Source organism: Podarcis gaigeae (genome assembly GCF_964106915.1).
Source record: "Podarcis gaigeae genome assembly, chromosome: 7".
NCBI lineage: Eukaryota > Metazoa > Chordata > Lepidosauria > Squamata > Lacertidae > Podarcis > Podarcis gaigeae.
In genome coordinates, this window is record NC_139683.1 from 52973241 (window position 1) to 52993168 (window position 19928).

The window sequence follows — 19928 nt, forward strand, 5'->3', positions numbered from 1 at the left end:
GGAAGAGATTGCTGTACTAGATAGGCCAATGGCCTGATGCAGAAGGCTCTTTTTATGTTTTTATGTATTTGTGAGGGTTTTGGTAAGGTTTAAAACAATGGTGTGTAGAGATGGACGGTTAACCATTATGCTTTTCATAATTCTGTTCAGTCTGTAGATGTTCAGAACTTCTTAGGTGAAACTGAAAAATCATTGTAGGTTGCTCATCTCATAGGTCACATAAAGCTTGTTGATATCTGCATCTTCTCAAAGCAATGCTGTACGTTATGATTTCCTTAGCTACTCTACATTTCCCAGTCTCTTTTCAAGCACAGTGGTTTTTTTCCTCCTTATGATTGCCAAAGTCACAGCCTAACTTAGCAGTAATTATAAGCACCTTGTGATAATCTCATTTGATTCCATCAAGGCTGTCTAGTATTTGCTGAATCTACAGTTGCTCTTTGGGTCTAGCATGTCCAAATCAACACTGCTTTGGTCTGGTTTAAAATCATGGAAATGGCCAGGGGTCTCATAGACCAAGGAACCTTGGTCAATGTGGGTCTCCTGTGCCCCCGTCTTCCATTTCCCCATCCTGTACAACTGAAGAATGGTAGAGCCCCAAAATTGTCTAGGGAAGGCTAGAAGGAACTTGTGCACAATTTGCATAAAACCCCTGCAATTTACAATTCTCCCCAAAGGTCGTCCCCCCCAAATTTATCAAATGGAAAGGGGGGGACTGTGAAACAGGATCATTAAATAGACAGGATCCAATATCCAAGCACAATTAACATTGTTTTGATTCTGAATATTCAAAAAGGTTTTAAACAACACAAAATAATTTTCAAAGTGATCTTACATTCATCTTATTGTGGTAATTAGCACTTTGGGTGACAATGCAATAAAAAATGTTAATGGTTGAAAGTGGATAACATATTAAGGCAGATGTAGTTTTTGCTGTGAACAACTATGACAATGTTTCACACTCTCTTTTAAATTGATGTATAATCCCTGTGTGCTAAGAATTCAACAGCTGTCTCTCTAGAAATGTTATATTCCTGCGTTTAACCCCTTCTTTGCTAAGGCAAGCATTGCTGCTAAATGTTTACTAAAAAATAAAACCATAAACAGGGTGGTGATACAATGACTACTGCAATCAACACAAGATAATATAACCAAGGCAACTACCTGTAAACAAACAATAAACATCCATAAAAATGGCAAAAGTAGTTTCTTTCCAAAATTGGTTTGATCTTAAACAATTGTAAAGAGTTCACTTGTGATATACCAGTGGTTCAGTACTTGGACGTCTTTCTGGTAATCAGACGTTTTGTCACTAAAGGGCTTAGTCATTGAGCTGTCAGGATCAACTGTAACAGAATTGCACTGAATTAACAAGTAGAATAAGGAAAATTAAAAATACAGTATATTAACTAAGGCATACCTTTGTAGTAAATAATATACGAGAGAAGACAGTATGCAAATGACTTAAAGTAGGGGTATATCTACAAGAATAAAGGTGAAACAATAACTAGTCTAATCACACATACATGGTAATACCTCCAGTCCCACTAATACAAAAAATCTCTATAGAAACTTACCTGTCCCCTTGATTGCAAATGTCTGCTAAAAGCACAAGCTGTACATTTTCCTAAATAAGCAGTGGACAAAAAGGGGGTCCACACCCACCAATAAAACCCTCAGAAACCTTGAAAGTGAAAGGAGACAGCTTTCACAGCAAGAAAAATATTAGTATCTATATGTATTTTTGTGTTTTTATATTTTAAACTGCCCTGTGATCCTCGGATGAAGAGTGGTATAGAAATTTAATTACTACTAGTAATAGTTACTATGTACAATCAGAATCTATAAACTCAAAATATGAACCTGTGCACATTGCCTCTGATGGGGCACTTCAAGTGGTTCCCCATGCCCCAGAGTTTCAATTGGTCTTTTCTAGGGGCCAAGCCATTTCTGTGGAACTCCTGGGCCAGTAAAGACTGAGCAGGAATCATCCTGCATACTTTAACACATCTCCCAAAAGCTGACTTATTCAGACAGGCCTTTGAAATATCAATTTATTTTCCCCACCAGCATTTATATTCTTACTGATCTTTTTGCAATGTTGTCAGTTGTACGTATACCTGCTTGCTATATTTTCATGAAGTGTGGTTGATAATAAATGAAATTCCAAGTGCAGCTGTAGCTGGAGAGGGCAGACTGTGAAATAGCAGAGTGGGCTTAACTCTTTCTCCTGCTGACTTTACAGATCGCACGTTCTCCCCGCCACCACACACCCAATGTCCAGAAGTTGCTATTTGGCTTGGTACCAAAAGCATGAGCACCCAGGCTGCCTCTGTATATTTTTTCCTGATAGGGGAAAATTCACATTTACAGGGCAGGAGTGACTTTCATCAGGGGGAAAAAATGTTGAGAGGAAAAGAGGTAAGCACCCCCCCCCCTTTACATGCTACAAGGCTGATCCAAATTTCTCCCTTCCATGGTTGCAATTCATGAACATTTTGAACATTTGAGTTGGCCCTGAAAGAGTGAATGTTTACATTTAAACCATATATAAAATACATTGTGTCGCTAAAACTGATGCTATTGTTATACTTTTACATTTCCATTAGTTTTGACTGTATTTCAGATGGTTGTACTTGAGAAATATAGGAATACGGTAGATTTTTAAAAAAAAGAACTGGATGCTATTACTTTACCTAGCTAAATAATTAATAGAAACACCATGTTGCTGAATTCTGTTTTCCCACTTGCTCTTCTCAGAACAGGGGAAAGCAGCCAGATGGAATTTACATTAACAAGGTTGGTTGTTGGGAAGAAATGGCTAAATGTAAACATGCTTAAGCAGGGTCACAGAAATACAACTTTTCGTGGAAAGAATAAAACACAAGCGACGTTAAATAATGGTGGATTTGTATGGCCATGACAACAGAAGGATGAAATTAGACATAACTTTTCCAAATGCACCTAAAATGGAAAAAGCATTTGATGATGCAATTCGTTATCTCTCTGAACTCATAAGGTTGGTTCAGATATTTGAATGGACTCTCCTCATGGTATTGTGTCAAGGAATGTGTGTCTGAAGAGCTGCACCTCAAAGGAACTGGCAGCCATTTCTCTGCCACTGCAACAGCAGCTGATAGACCATCCTGCTAGGGCATTATTTCACATAATCCTGTACCCTAGACAAGGGACTTGGGTCCCTGGAAGGAGCAACTGTTCAACCATCTATCTGGATTAGGCTTGTTATCACTGAGTTGGTGCTCTTCGTCTTCTACGCTGAGAAGAAGAGATATGTGCATTATCTCATCTTACACATATATTAATATTATTTCCCTATTGTGTTGTTTTGACCTCAGCCCTTCTAAAGGACCTTATACAATGCATATTTTCATCTTTCATGATGATTCTTAATATATTTTGGGTGATAGTTAAAGGCAAAGGGAGCCCTGACCATTAGGTCCAGTCGTGGCCGACTCTGGGGTTGCGGCGCTCATCTCGCTTTATTGGCCAAGGGAGCCGGCGTACAGCTTACAGGTCATGTGGCCAGCATGACTAAGCCACTTCTGGCGAATCAGAGCAGCACACGGAAACGCTGTTTACCTTCCCGACGGAGCAGTACCTATTTATCTACTTGCACTTTGACATGCTTTTGAACTGCTAGGTTGGCAGGAGCAGGGACCGAGCAATGGGAGCTCACCCCGTCGTGGTGATTCGAACGCTGACCTTCTGATCGGCAAGTCCTAGGCTCTGTGGTTTAACCCACAGCGCCACCCACATCCCCTATTTGGGTGATAGTATCCTCATTATTTATTTATCAACCATCATTTATGTCTGTGTATTTAATTATTATCATTTATTATTTAATCATGATTTATTATCTATTAACCAGCCTTGGCAGTTGTAACAATTCAAAACAGTTAATGAAAATTACAGTGTAGAGTAGCATAGTAAAGAAACAGTTTCTTTCCATTCTAGTTCCAGTGCAGTGTGATTTTCAGCCTGTTTTAAATGAAACACAGGTGATCCGAATGACTTTTAAAGGGTTGGCAGTGCAGGATTTCAGTAAGATAGAAAATGTATTTATTTTATATGTAGAATCACAATTCTTTGATTCCACATAACATTTCTGAAGCGACAATTATTGTCTACCAAACTTACTTTAGGAAGATTAAAGCTTCCCAAAGACCATTGGCATATTTAAACTACAAACATTCTAGAAGATTTTGACATGTCTGCATGATACTAAGAAGTAGCAGATAATAGCTCACTATGAGATTTTTACTTTTTACCTATTAAATTCAAAGGAGCACTCCTAATTCACTGTGGTTAAGTGAACATTTTTTTCTTCTTTGAAGGTGAGGAAAGGGAGGAAAGCAGCAGCCATAATTATGCATTCTCTTAGAAGCATATTCTCTGTGAATATTTCAAATGTGATGCCTGTAAATGTATATGGCTGCTAAATGAGAGGTTTTAAATCTGACCAAATCCACACAGAACTGTTAGCTGAGTAGAGATAATTGGGATCAAATTATTGGGAGGAAGATAGGGGGTCGTTAATGAAGTCAACAAATCCAAATCATGCCCCGGTATCTTTTCAAAACAGTAGCCAAGGGAACAATAATAAAAAGCTAGAGGACCTGACGATCCCCTTCTCTGCTCAGATCCCTGTAATTTAAAAAAATGGTTGGAAAAATACCGTTACTGCTGCTCAAATATATATCTTTGTAAGAGCCGTGACGGCATGCCAGTACAGCTTCATTATTTACTTGGACTTCAAAAACATTTGACAAAGGACCATCCTGAAGATTTCTAAGGTAACAGTCTTTGGATAAGAGAAGACGACAAGTCAACAGCTTTAGTGTTGGACCCAGACGAGGATTCAAATCCACACTCAGCCATGAAACTCACTGGGCGACTTTGGGACAGTCACCAATTCTTAGCCTAGTCCACACCACTGGGTTGTTATGAGGATAATATTGGGGGAGGGCACAAATGGCACCTTGAACTCTTCGGAGCAAAGGTAGGATATAAATGCAGTAATAAATAATTGGTTAATAATCAGGAAATAGAAAAATAAGGACTGAAAAGAGAGAGAGATATTAATCTCATATTTTTCCCTTAACAGAGCTTTTTAATGAGAGATACCTGAATTTGCTCTCCTCTGCATCTGTCTAACAAATGAGACTATGATATAATTTAATTTTACATCATTATCAGTTATTTAAAACCCAGATTGTTTCCTTAGCAATGTCAGATTTGCTTCTGTTTCCAGTGTAGATACTAAGCATACTAAGCTTCCTGTTAAGCACTCTTGCACTAAAAAGGTCAAAAGATTGCGTCTATCTCAAGTCCTCTGCATGATTTATAAAAAGAAAACAAACTGGGCAAATATAGGTTCACTTTCATTCATCTAATTTATTTGTGGGCATGCATTTCATTCTGATCTCTATGGGTAAGATCCAGCATCATTTCAGTGAACATGGTGTGACATAAAGCAGTAAGCTTTCATTACCATATGTTTTATTTGTTTTACTGGACATTTTAGGAAGAGGAGAGGAGAGAATGTGCAGAGCTGTTTTTATCAATAAGCACCCATCTTTCATAGTGGCTAGTTCTATCCTTAAACTTTGGTTTACAGCTTAACTCTGAAACCTGTGTTTAGAAATATAAGATTATTTTATTCTTGTTCATTCTCGGGCTGTAATTGTTTGCTTTTCTTCTCCCCTGAAAGATAAAGAAAAACAACAAGAAGCAAAACTCTCTCTCCCAAGAGTCTGAGTTGAGTTCTTCTTATCTGGGATTATTATTTTTTAGCCTTTCCTGTGAGTTCATTCATAACTCCTTTTTACTGTAAAATGCACATCTCCTTTGGAAGCTTTTTAAGCACTATTGCCTATTGTGAGCCAGTTGACTTTTGCCTTATAAATAAAGCAGCTCAAAAGACACGTCAAAAACTATCTGATATATTATTAGACTTTAAAGATAGTGCTGAAGCAGTGACATTCATGAATGTAATGATCCCTCTGGGCCAAATCCTCTTTCCCTTATCTTTTCTTTTTTAGCTCGATTGGTATCAAATAGGATCTGAATTCTAATAAGGATTCCTCCAGTTCTGCATGAAGAAGTGTTCACTAAAGCAAAATTCACTTCCTATCAATGATTAAATATAATGGATTGTAGCAGATTTCTTACACAACCCCAACAGGGGCAGGTATTCTGACTTTCTAATGCACATTATTATAGTAAAGATACTGGCTATTGTTGTTTATGAGGATAATCTCACAAGAGATACCTACAATAGAGGAAATCCATTCTGCCCCCACAGCCTAATTAAGACACAAGATGATATACGTATTCGGGATGAACCAGACCAACAACTTTATTAATGCAAATGCCTGCAGTAAGAAATCAACTGTTTCTCCTCTGTTTGAAACCACCAAGTTACTATTCTTTAAAATGAAGACTAGGGTAGCTCTGTTCTGCCATAATTCTGGTTGGGATTGGGTGACTCCCACCCTGGCTCCATGCCTGAAATCAACAACCATATGTTCCTCTCTTCATATCCATTGCTGCAGAAAGATCGAAGGAACTGGAAGGAAAACTGGGCTGGCCTGAAATGGTCTTTCTACACTGCCCTACACTGCCCAGCCTGAAGTCCTCCTGCCCTGCCCAGCATTGAAGTGAGAAGGGAAATCACCCTCTGCAATCCTCATACAATCTGAAGAGCAAATTATTTTGCACACTGTCATTGCGCTGGGCTGGGCAGAGGGATGGAGAGGAAGTGATTTCATTATGCTGGACCAGGGCCAGCCGACCCATGAGGCAAGATGAAGTGACCTCTTCAGGCAGCAGGATCCCCAGGGGGAGCAGATCCAAATGTAGTTATTGCTTCCCCTGCTTCTTCCTTAGGTACTTAACCCTTCTTCCCTGGTGAGGAGAGGAGTGCCATTTTGTGGTCTTGTGGTTCGCCTCAGGTGCCAAAAAGTATTGGGAGACCTGTGCTGCACTGCACAAATAAGTTCCTCTCCAACCAAAACAGTACCTTGTGGAGAAGAAAATCACTTGTAGAATTCCAGGCATGACATTACCATAAAAGGGGGGGAAGAGGAGGTCTAATGACAAACCATCTAATTAAAAGTACATAGAGGAAGGTAGCAATAGCTTTTGGGATTCAGTATAATAATACATTGGAAAAGGCATTATCTTGCTCTGGAGAAACCCAGCCAAGTTGTTGTTGTTGTTGTTGTTGTTGTTGTTATGCTTTTTGGAGTGTTGCTTCTTCCCATTCTTGCAGAAACAACATTGATGCCCCCTTCCTTCCCCCAAATTCATGTCCCCCAATGTTAGTTATTGTTGTGATACAAAAGGAAAGAGCATCGTCTATTTATCCATTCACTTTTACCAATGTATTACGGAATACTAAAGTGTATTGAAGCAGTCTGAGTCAACAAATGTACTTTTTGTGGTTAGGCAAGTGATGTGGAAATGCACTGAAAAGTACGGGATGAACATCACAAGCAAATCAGGATGAATTATCATTGCTGTATAACTTCCCACCAAACAAATCAGCATGGATAATTAATAAAGCCTGGACATAGGACTTGCCCACACTTGTGCTTGTCCCGCCACTTTCCCCTGGAGAAACCTGCTCTTTACTGCTGAATCAGAGCAAATGTCAATCGAGTTTTCCACAGACTGATGTCTGCCCTGATTCAGCAGCAAAGCACTGGTTTCCCTGGGGAAGGCAGTGGGGCAAATGAAAAACTCAGATTTGTGGCAAGAAAGCTTGGGGCAGGTGGAAAACTTAACAGACCATGCTTTCTAGGTGCTGGAAAAGCAAAGTGTGGATGAGCACATAGTCAAACCTCTGCCTAAGTTTTCTTCAAGAAAATCAGGATGAATGCTCAACAAAGATGTCTGGAGGAGCCTTATGATCATATTGATTATGATTTTGTTATCTATGCAAAAATACTGTAACAAATGTCAGTGTGATGAAACTCATACTGCAGATATGAGGCTGAGGCTTAGGGAGATTGAATTACCAAGTGCATTCAAGGCAGAAAGAAGGACTTCCTGATATACAGGGTTTGAGGACTTATTTGACACACTATGGAAACAAGTCAATTGTGCCTTATCATGATAAAAGTATTGGGAGGTATTAAAGTGGGGACTGGGAGACAATAAACTTGCTTTGTACTATAGCTAGCTTTCATATTCAGTTTTCATTTTCAATAAAAATGTTCAGGCTTTAAAATGTTGTTGTAGGTGATGAGATTTACTAAATCCCGTAGTAAACAGCCTCTATTTCCACCTATCTTGTCATTCTAAAGACCAGAAGATGACATGATGGTAAGAATACTGTCACTGGATAAAAGGGTTCAGTATGACAGGACTCGCAGAAATAAGGTTAGATGTGCAAAGCACTCTTGTACCAGCTATTGTTAACATAAAAATAAGTTTATTGGCCCCAGGGCTCATTTTAAGCTTGTAACTCTCTAAATTAGAGCTGTAAAAGTGATTGAATTTTTGTCCTTCAGTGGCTTAGAACAGGTGGCTGTGATTATTATTCCATTCAGAATCTCTGCTTTGGTTTAAGATATTCTGATGCATGGTTTGGATAATGTAATATTTATTTTGACAAATCCCTTTGCTCCCAACATACAATACTTGAGATTTAAGTAGATAGCTACCATCTTTCAGCATAAATATTGTGTTTTACTTTGCATGTGAAGGTCAGCATTTTCAATTCTGAAGCCTCAAAAGGAGGAAGCAGTTTCAATAATTATGTGTTCTCATAGTATGACACACTTTCATTGTGGTAAACAACATTTATCTTGTCAGATAACAGGTGTCCAATATCATGCAAATGTATTAAGCCTTTATAACAAAATAAGTGCCATTTCACTAGAATGAAAAATGGCATTGAAGAACGAAAAAATATGATATTATAGATGGGGAAAATATTCAAAGCACAAAAAACTGGAACTAAGAACATTGGAATTGCATGGAATTGTGAACACTGTTATTTAATACAACTATATTCATTTTCTTACAACTATTGTCAAACAAGAAGGAAATGCAATTGTGAAAGGTTCATGCGTAAAATAATTTTAAGGTTCAGGATTGACAACAATAGTTCTTCAATCAGTGAACCATTATACAGGCGACTCCCCACTTACATGGGGGTTACGTTCCGGACCCCCTGCACGCACGAGTGAAAATCATGTAAGGGGGAACACCCTCTAAACACCCATTAAATGCCCTCTCTGCCACTCTCTCTACAATCCAGGTCAAAAATGCTGTACCAAAAAATATCTACAACTGGAATTGAAGCTCTGGGGCTAGAAGGAGGCTGGAGGGTGTATGGGAAAGTGACTGCTGATTCTGCATTACCACAGACATCAGCTGTTAGGCAAGGAGGCTGAGCAGCCTAAGTCAAAGCCCCACTGTGCCTACAGTCTCTTCTCTACCCTCATTGTTGTCCTCTTCGGAGGGTCTCCCTGTGAGCCACAAGGACTCTCCAGCTCTCTTCCTCCATTTACTGGTATGAATTAAATTATTTAATGATTTTCTGGCACCGTGTATATACGTGGTCACGCACAAGTCAATTAAGTGGGGGGGGGAGGGATGCCTGTACTATAGCAGGCACATCCAACAGGTTGATTGTGATGTACCGGTAGATCACTGAACGTCTGTGGTAGATCACTGGTAGATCACTGGCTCCCCCCAAAGAAGCTCAACAATTTTGACCTCCACCCCCCAAAAGGGCGTAGATCACAGCTAGTCTTTAACTCTGTGGGTAGATCGCAGTCTCTTGGGAGTCGGCCACCCCTGTACTATAGAATTCACTACTGCAAGTTGTAGTTATAGCCAATAACTTTGGTGACTTAGAAAATTCTTGGAAAATGAATGAATGTTTCAAAGCAAGTTGGGGAGAATTCCCCACTGGGGCAACTCTAGGCTTTGCAGAAACAGTGGCGTAGCGTGGGGGGTGCAGGGGGGCCCGGCCGCACCGGGCACAACATCTGGGGGTTAGGGTTAGGGGGTGCAAATTACTTGCCTTGCCCCGGGTGCTGACAACCCATGCTACGCCACTGTGCAGAAATAAATAAATAAACTTCCTAAAAGCTCCCCCGCTCCCTCGAAAGCCAGCCCATGTGAACTTGGCATGCTTTGTAGCTACAAAATGCTGGCTGACCATTAGGTAGACGGGAGGGGAGAGAATGGTGGGAAATAAAGGCCAGGACTAGAGGAAGGCCTAAACAGGGTCACTCCACACTGAAGCAATTGGTTGTGGGTTGTTCTTTCTAGTTAAATATCCATTAAGTGGGGTTTCATGCGTGCTATTACAAAATGTACATTTTTTGTGGGGACAATCATTACAATCCATGTTTAAAACATCTTTCAGGAAACATAGCTAAAAGGGGTGTAGTTACAGCATTTCTCTTGCCTATTTAAAGGCTGAAACTGAATTCTCCTACAGTTGCTAAACATTATCAGCAATCTCCTACAGTATCTGATATGTATTTGACTACAACCAATGGCAGCTAAAACTAGGCCAGGGATAAAAGAATAGTTAACTGTTCCTGAATAATTAAGCAGGTTTCTGTGTGACAACAAGATGTCTTGTGTAAAATATGCATTCATTTACTATGTATTAGTGGTGCCTATCTTACTGCCCTTATTAATTATTTATTAAAGTTTACAAAAATAGCCTGTTCAAAGCTTTGAGAAGTGTTCTTTTATTTTTAACAAACATGTAGAACTTATTTCTCAGCTGAAATCAATGAGAATGAAGTTTTATTAGAGCAGGAAATTTTGCATAAACACACTTGGAGAACATATATTCAGCATATATTCTAAAAATGTAGATATTTTTGCAATTTGCATAGGAATGCTTATCTATTCACACTGCATTGCTTTCAGTGGAATGTACACTTGAAAAAGCATCTGAGCGTAAATTTTCTTGAAAACTGTTGACATCATTCATTTTTTTTCTTTCCTTTACTCCAACGGTTCAAGGCAGCATACATGGTTCCCATTACTTTATCCTCACAACAACCCTATCAGCCACATTAGGTTGAGAGATGGAAAGTGACAAGTTGAACTCTGTGCCTGAATGGGGAGTTGCTTCTCCCCTACTCTACTTCAACACTCTGACCACTACACAATACTTGCTCTCAGTGCATAGTATGTCTGAGTACATGTGCCAATGTTACATTAGTTGAAAACAATGCAATTCAGATAGCCTGCCTCCTGTGGGTCTCATTCTCTGGTATTTGACTTGGAAAATCTGTGATTAAGGACAGATTTTCTATGAAACCAATTTCTTTTTCTGTGGTCCTTTAAGCGATGAGACAGTAGCTCTCTGTCTCGCTTAAAAACAGATGTTGTTGAACTACAACTGTCATCATGCTGGCTGGAGCTGATGGGAAGTCCAACATTTGGAGGGCCCATAGGTTCTTCATCACTGGTTTAAAGGATTGGCCACAGCCTGGTAGACTGCCACACCCTCTTGCTTGGCAGCTCTGGAAGCTTGGAATATTGTTGCCACCTGACAGTGACTCATCTTGTTCTGTGGCTCTATAGTACCAGGAAGACAAACTAGCTGGCAGCTCAACTTTGAGAGCTCACAATATGGCTGTTGCCATATTATCTGACAGGTCCACAGGGTCAACAAGAAAGAGAACTTGGTAAGGCTCTGTGGGTTGTGCTCAGTTTACCTACAATTCCTTCCCCCTCCTTTAAGCTATGAAGGGTCAGTTCTCTTTGAAGTTTATAGGGTATGGAGAATTTATAATTATATGATTTATATGAAGATTCTGTTGAGGACTTTCATAGAGTGGATATAAGATATCATATACTCTAAATTCCATTAAAATATATAATATACACAAGACTGCAGTATCAGGTTTACTTTGAGCAAAGTCATGCCAAGGGTCAGTCTCAGGATAAGAAACATGTGAAAAAATAATAGAAGTGTACCTGTGTGTGGGCAGATATCATCTGTTACCAATGTGTAACCTCAAACACTCAGTTTATCTGGTATTAAAGAGCAGAATTTATTGACCCAAAAGTTTTCACATGTAGGAATGAGTTCCCATGGTTATCATATTAAGAAGTAACAGCTGGTAGTTTTACACATGCATGTTCTGGAATTTGTATGCCAAAAATGGCATATAGTTAAAAGAATAAGTGGGCACGCTGCTGTTCATAGTTTTCTGCTGCCAATTAAGTAAAATATTATCATGACACAGAAGACTTTCTGTCTTATGCATAAAGAAACCTACAGATCTTACATCCTCCAAGCTTAGACAGAAAGGGAGTAGGTGACTAGAAAAACAGCTTATGTGGCCGTTTGTGGTTATTTGAACACAGCTTTCTACACTTGAATGCTTCTGGAGGTGTGATACCGTGTGTTTAATTCAGACATATGCTCATTATGCCTGTAATAAGAGAGTTGCTCTTGATAAAGCTCTCTATTAGATTATCACATTTCTCAGACTCTTCCAAATAAACAGAAGAAGTAGGTTAAAAAAGAACAGAAGTTGAATAAAAAGATCAGAGTTGACAGGAGTGAGGTAGATTAACAAAGAGGAAAGGAAACAGAATTCTAATCCCTTGGAGACTGGGAACATAAGAGGAGACTGTTGTTACTCAAGGACCAGTGAAACCGCTGTAAATTAGGTATTCATTGCGTGAGCCCAGTAGATATCAAAGAACATAAGGAGTGGTACCTCAGGGTATTCACTTTCTCTTCACTTCTCTGGAAATCTGCCATGTTGTAACATTATTTCTAGGAGATAAACTTGTAGGTGAAGTTACCATTACCAGAAGAGTTTAGTGCAGTCTGCTAGCACATTTCCTGTTTAATCGGGACAGCTGCCTAGTCCGTTGAAACGTCAGACATAATTTAGATTCTGTTAGGGACCAGGCTGGTTTTTGAACACCTCATTGTTTTTCAGTGCTCTGAAAATGGCTTGTTAACCCAACTGCAAAGCAGGGTAGGGGTGGGGATATCAAGTAGCCACCTGGTCAATTTTATTTTAGCAACTCATTCCAAAGCATTGAAATAAAAGTATTTTTAATGGACAAGACTAGTATTTCTTTCTCTCTGTATTTTGTTTATTTTAAATGGATAGGTGAAACAAATAAATCCATGATAGCAATTTCCATAATTAAAACTGTTAATTAAACCAACTTTACTTGATTTAATGGAATTTGATCATCGGCTTCTAAAGAACGAACTCTGAAAAGTATTTTGTGTGTGTGTCTTTTCTGATTTCTGATCTGAAGAAAGAAGCTACTGTCACTGTTGTGCTTGGTGTAATTTGTGTAAATATCAAACACCACCCAACCCCTGTTCAGTTGCTCTGCAGCAGTGAGCGAGGAGCTTTCTTGAATGTGCCAAGCTAGCCCTGCGCCTTATGTGTTAATATGTGCATAGTCTTAATTTGAAGGGGGTCTACAGTATACAGATGGGCACACATAGGGCTGTCTCCATGGAGCTTTTGCCCTCACATGAAAAATCCTACATAATCACACATCTCCCATGGATCATGGCTGGCATGTCATAGGCATCTAAGGTGTAAGTCTAGGCAGGAACATATTGGAACATGGTCAAACTGACTCAGCAGATCTCTAAAATTAGGATCTACCAAGTTGTTCTTAGCTCAGAGGAATGGGGGAGGGACAGGAAAGCAATTTGGTGGGGGAGAGACCAAGAAGACCAAGAGGATTTTGTGCATTTATTTGACATTTGTATGCTAGTCCATTGCATGAAGCTTTCTTGTGTTGGCAACTCGTATTCCAATGGTTGCAGATATGTTAGTTTCTAAGAATTATACTGCCCTGTGTAACCAAAGGTTAATATAATTAATATAATTCATTAATTTTCCTTGCAGATTTTCAGAAGGTGTTGGTTGGTTTTCAAGAAAGCCTCAAGTAAAGGACCCAGAAGGCTAGAAAAATTTCCAGATGAAAAGGCAGCATATTTCAGAAATTTTCACAAGGTAGGTCATAATTATCTGCATAAATGTGTAGTGTAAGCTACTGGGGAGAAAACTATTACAGAGAATATTTTCATTCTCTGCTTTTGAAGCTGTTGAAGTTGACAGCAACATTTCATGATGCTGTCATTATAGGCTCAGACTAGAGCCATCTTTCCAAATTAAGAACCAGATTCCAGTTCTTTGGGGTTTTTTGATGTTCATTTTTGTTACCATTGTGAAGAATAGGATTCTTTTTGTTTTAGTAATTACCTAAAAATCAAATGAAGCCTGAACAGAAGGTGTCAGTGTCTAAATGCCTGATGCCGTATCTTTAATAACAACAACAACAATAAAAGATTGACGGACTGACATAGGGATGCTTGAGATTGCAAGGATTTTGAAGACTTAAATGTGTAGCAGTCACTTTGCTACAGTTTAGGCTTTGGACAGTGATTATCTTACATCTGCAACTCAATACATGATTATATGTTATTTCAATGGAACCTATCCTTTCACTCATACTTCAACAAAGCAACTATAATTGATTCAACCTTTTGGGCAGCAATCTTGAGGATGTGTCTTTTGATAGCTGTTTACTGCTACAAAAGAACACTGGGGCTCTTCCAGGACTTCTTTGTTCAGAGCTGTAGCAAAGTAACTTGCTGCAAGAGCCAAGATATGCAAACAGCTTTCGGTGGACTGACACACTTCAAATTATAGGCAGGATATTGAACGTTTGAATATCTCCATCTAATTAAGGTCACTGTGTATATAAGTTAAGGTTAGTTTCATATAAGTTTATATGTTGTGGAAAAGGTTAGAACCCATCTCATGGACATGCATATTTTCTATATATAGCATTAAAATATATATACAGGGAACATTCAAGTGCATAGGGAGGGGAATGTCACCCTTGGGACTCACCCAGGCAGGATATATCCCCCATTAGCTCTGTTTCATACTTTTGGGGTATTTTTGCCTTGCTGGAATGTGTCCTTGAACTGTGCTAATGCTGCTTAGTTGCCTGGATAGAAGGTGGAGGGGTATGTGCGTGTGTGTGTATTCGTGTGTGTATGTGTGTGTAGTCTACTGTACAAACAGTGCTATTTTTCTAGAAAAGGTGCTGGGACTCACTATGAAAGCCTCCCTTGTTATCTTATAATGGCAATGGCACCTGTCAAATTCCAACTGGATAAAGCACTGTGTACAAAAGTAAAAAATGTGTTCTCGCCTCTCTCACTTTGCCTCTTGCTCTGTCCACCACTGTCAGTGGGCCTGAGCACAAGACAGGTAAAGCTGTGCCTGCAGAAAGACAGGTGGTACACAAGATTTGGATTCCATGCCAGCAGGGGCCCCAGACTCTTAACATTCAGCTGAAAAGAAAACTAAGCCCATTTGACATTTTAAAAGAAAGTTATAAAACAAAACATGGGAACAACTCTATAAGCTTTGGCACTCGGCAGGCAGCACCATTGCTAAGGAATTTTGCTGTAAATATCAGGACTATGAAACATTGTAGAGCAGGCTGATTTTCTGGCTTTCTTTATGAATGGCATTACGTAAGAACAAAAGAAAGGTTTTCTGAATCAGGCCACTCTCCCCTCTTGCAGTTTTCAACAACTGGTATTCAGAAGCCTCTGGCTGAGGAACTTAGTCATTGTGTCCAGTAGCCACTGATAGCTTACTCACAAGAAACAGATGTAAAGCAAACTGGTGTAGGTTAAACCAGCATAACGTTAAACCAGATCCAAGCTCCGATCTGTAGTGGTGGGACTACTGCTCGGTGAGCCAGTTTAAGCCTGGTAGAGTAAAACAAGAGTAGTCTAAGCCAGGTGTCCTCCATCTTACAATTGTGCAGATGGTTCTTATATTTGCCCCTTTTGAAATTCATTGTTAGTTTTTGCCCAGTTCTCCAATCTGTTAAGGTCATCTTGTATCCTGATTCCATGATCAGGAGTAGCATTGGCTACCCCTCCCAGTTTGCTGTGATCTGCAAATTTGATGAGCATCTCCTCAATGCCTTTATCATATATAAATATGTTGAAGAGGACCTGTGCTTTGTGTTTTCTATACTGGCAAATAAATATTTTAAGATCGTAACACTATTACATTTTACTGCTGTTGTAAAGATGTTTTCTTGGGTGTTCAAGGCAGAAATAAAGTCATAAATCAATACAATTGTAAGAATTTGTCAGATTTGTTGAAAGTCTTAAATAACTTGTATCAAACAACATAGTGATTTTGAGTTGTGTACACAGAGAGAGACTGCTTTTGACAAATGATTACTGGAATTAACAGAATTTACAGGTCCTACTATCTAGAACCTATATCTAGTGTGGAAACTCAATGGACATATAAAAGGCCTGAGAGAAAAATAATGGCCTATGACTAATTCTGTATGCTGAAATGAGCTTTGGACTTGTAATTTCTCAAATAGTAAGATACACAGCTGATACCTATATAGCAAACCTCTCCTGAAACCGTTGGATATTTCAACAGCAGGTATAGGGATGTCTATATGGTAAAAAAAAAAAATCCACTGGGGTTACATGATTCTTTGGCCATGCCTAAATTAACTCATAATCCTGAGGCAGGTTTCTGTTGCACTGATGCCATAATAGGAAGCAAGTAAGGGAGCAGTCCTGTAGCAAGATCTGCCCGGATGAATGTGATTAGGATCCATTGGATCTTCAGCTAAACTAGGAGATTCCCAGTGCAGTTGGGCCATGCCAGTGTAACTCCCTATTATCTACTTTGCCAGAGATCCTCACTCTGGTTGGCTTAGTGAAGCCTAGCAGATTTTAAGGTGGTATAAGTCCTGAAAAAGGGGCATGGTGGGAGCATGATGAGAATGTGACAGTGTGATTTAGGATGGATTCTAAACCTGGTCAGCATGGTGACATGATCTGGGAACCCAGCATAAGGTTAGAGATAGATGATAGATAGATGGATGGATAGATGGATAGATGGATAGATGGATAGATAGATGATAGATAGATAGATAGATAGATAGATGATAGAGATAGAGATAGAGATAGAGAGATAGAGATAGAGATAGATAGATGATATAGATAGATATAGATAGATGATAGATAGATAGATAAGATAGATGAGAGAGAGTATAAACATACAACAAAAACAGTTCAAAATCCAAAAATCGAGATTACTCTGAATCTCATGACCCCCGCCCAATCCCTTCCATGGGTCCTAATGATAATATTTACAACTGCATATCAATACTTATCCAGATTTTTATCCTTCTAAATTATCCATACTTTGTGTTAGTTTACAAGTGTGGTTAAAATCCTGCTAGTGTTTTAAACTGCTTACAGTGGTCTCATAGATAAATTATAAACTTTTCCCAATCTTGTCTTCTTTATTTGTGAGCTTCCCAGTTAATTTTGCCATTTCAGCAGTCCATCAAAGTGGTTTGCCATTCTTCTCTGGTCAGGCTTGTCCCTTCCTTCCATCTCTGGGCATGTGGCTGTTGTCGCATACATAAACAGTATTTTCTGATCCTTTGGTATCTCAGTACCTATAATTCCTAATAAGAAAGCTTCTGGGATTTTTTTAAAACAAAAGTTATTTTAAACCTTTTTTACATTTCATTATATATCATCTCCCATAAATTTTTAATTACTTTACACATCCACCACACCTTTTTCTTTAGATTTCCAGTAAGTATTTGTACTTGTTCTATGCATCTTTGCTAACTTAACATGAGTCAAATACCACCGGTACATCATTTCCATATAATTTTCTTTCAGTGAACAACATGCCGTGAATTTCAAATCTGTTTTCCATAACCTCTCCCAGTCTGCCATTTGTATATTATGTCCCAAGTCTTTTGCCCGATGTATCATCACCAATTTGACCTGTTCGTCTTTTATATGCCATTCCAGGAGCAAACTATACATTTTCGACAATAATTTTATATTGTTTTGTAAAACATCTTTTTGAAATTTTGATAACTCATAACTAAAACCTTTCTTTTTAGCTGTCTTAAAAATATCATTTAATTGATGATACTGTAACTAGTCTGTTACCAGTTCTCTTATCTCTTCAAAGTCTTTTAATTTTTCCTAATTTTCTACTTCAGTTAACAGCTCTCTATATGTCGGGGTACCCAGTGTAAATTAAGCCAGCTAAAAGGGTGGTGAAACTCAAACTCTATTTAAAGGCTTGTTTCCCCTCTGCCAGACTTAGTTTAGACTGGCTCCAGTCAACAGTAGTCCTGTTCCAGAATTTAGATATGGTGTACTTTACCCTGCCTTAACTTAAATTTAGCACAAGCTTTTTGTTTATAGGATTATCCTGCCAATGTACGAGTCTTTTTATGGGCACTTTCAAGGTTGATAAAACATTTGATATGTTGACTAAAAAAAAAGATACTTGCAGGAAAAATAAAAATAAACATTTATTATGACAAATTTTCTAAAATCTATTCATATTTTTGTTTTAGTTTGTTGCAGAGAGAAATTTAAAATGCAAATCATTTGCAGATGGAAAAAGTTATTAAAAATGCATTAGGCTTGAAAATGGATCTGTACCCACTCATAACATATTCAAAACAAATTCATCCCTTATGACAATTAAACTAAAAGAATTTTCACATCATCAACCAATAAATCTCACTTAATTTGAAAGCAGGTGAAAAAAGAGACAATTGAAATGACTTGTACTAAAACAGCGACCGTTAATGGCAATTAAAGGAGGAGCTACCTCAAAGCATCAAGCATATTTAACTCTTTCTGGATGCATTTTTCAGATTACATGCTTCATTTTTAGTTTTTTCCCCAGCAGGTCTTGAACTGTTTTAGTGTAACTAATGTATGAGGAAGACAACCATAGGGGCTGCAGGAGCATAGGAAGCTCTTTTTGGAGATTCTAAATCATGGGTAGGCAAACTAAGACCTGGGGGCCAGATCCGGCACAATTGCCTTCTAAATCTGGCCCACGGATGGTCCAGGAATCAGTGTGTTTTTGCATGAGTACAATGTGTGCTTTTATTTAAAATGCATCTCTGGGTTATTTGAGGGGCATAGGAATTCGTTCATTCCCCCCCCCCAAAAAAAATATATAGTCTGCCCCCCCACAAGTGGACTGGCCCCCTGCTGAAAAAGTTTGCTGACCCTTGTTCTAAATGAACCTGGTTCATGTGAACCAGTGCATACATATGGAAGCTATATTTGTGGCTGTTGCATTGCGTACAATTAACTGTGGCTTTAAAAAAATATACTGTGGCTGCATGTATAGCATAGCTGTCTCATGTCCTGAACTGGTGCATTGTGTGACATCAGAGGCAGATCTTGGGGTCTCAAATTTCAGCAGCACACTCTGCCTCTCACACACTATTCTAAATCATAGTGGTGACATCCCCAAGGCTTTGCACTCAGTACGGCCAAACCATTTGCGCTCTCCTAAATCCACCTCTGATGGCATCATAAGAACCATCTTTCTCACTGGTGGCATCCTGAATGTGGAACATCCTCTCCTTGAACATTCAGCTGGTGATCTATTCAGCATCAGCCCAATACTGATTTATTTGTCAAGCTTTTAAGTGTTGAGATGCTATGGAGCTACCCCCAGCAATGGTTGGTTTTATAAATTTTAATTGATATGAGTATTAGATTTATCAGCTTCTCTTTTGTATTATTATGTGTTGTATTTATTTATGTGCTTTGCAACTTGACCTGGTATCAAGAATAACTGGATCTGGGGGGCGGGGAGAAACCTAAATAAATAAATATATGTCTCTGATACGGTTTTTGGTTAATTGAGAAATCATCAAACCATTTATGCAGCCACCAGAGACACCATATGCTCTTCAGTTGTTCGCATTGGAACTAATGTCTGTGGAGATCATTGTTTTTACCATAGCACATTAGTACATTATAACTAGCAAGGAGGGGAATCTGGGATTTCATTGTTAAAGAA

At 38.8% G+C, this 19928-nt stretch overlaps 1 protein-coding gene across 1 annotated transcript in view; it reads left to right on the forward strand.

Annotated features, from left to right (window-relative positions):
- Positions 1 to 19928, forward strand: part of DOK6 (docking protein 6) — a 170623-nt gene that overhangs the window by 59102 nt on the left and 91593 nt on the right. The window contains exon 2 of the mRNA XM_083747021.1: positions 13905 to 14012. Within this exon, the coding sequence (XP_083603147.1) occupies positions 13905 to 14012 (108 nt within the window). The remainder of the gene's footprint in view (positions 1 to 13904; positions 14013 to 19928) is intronic.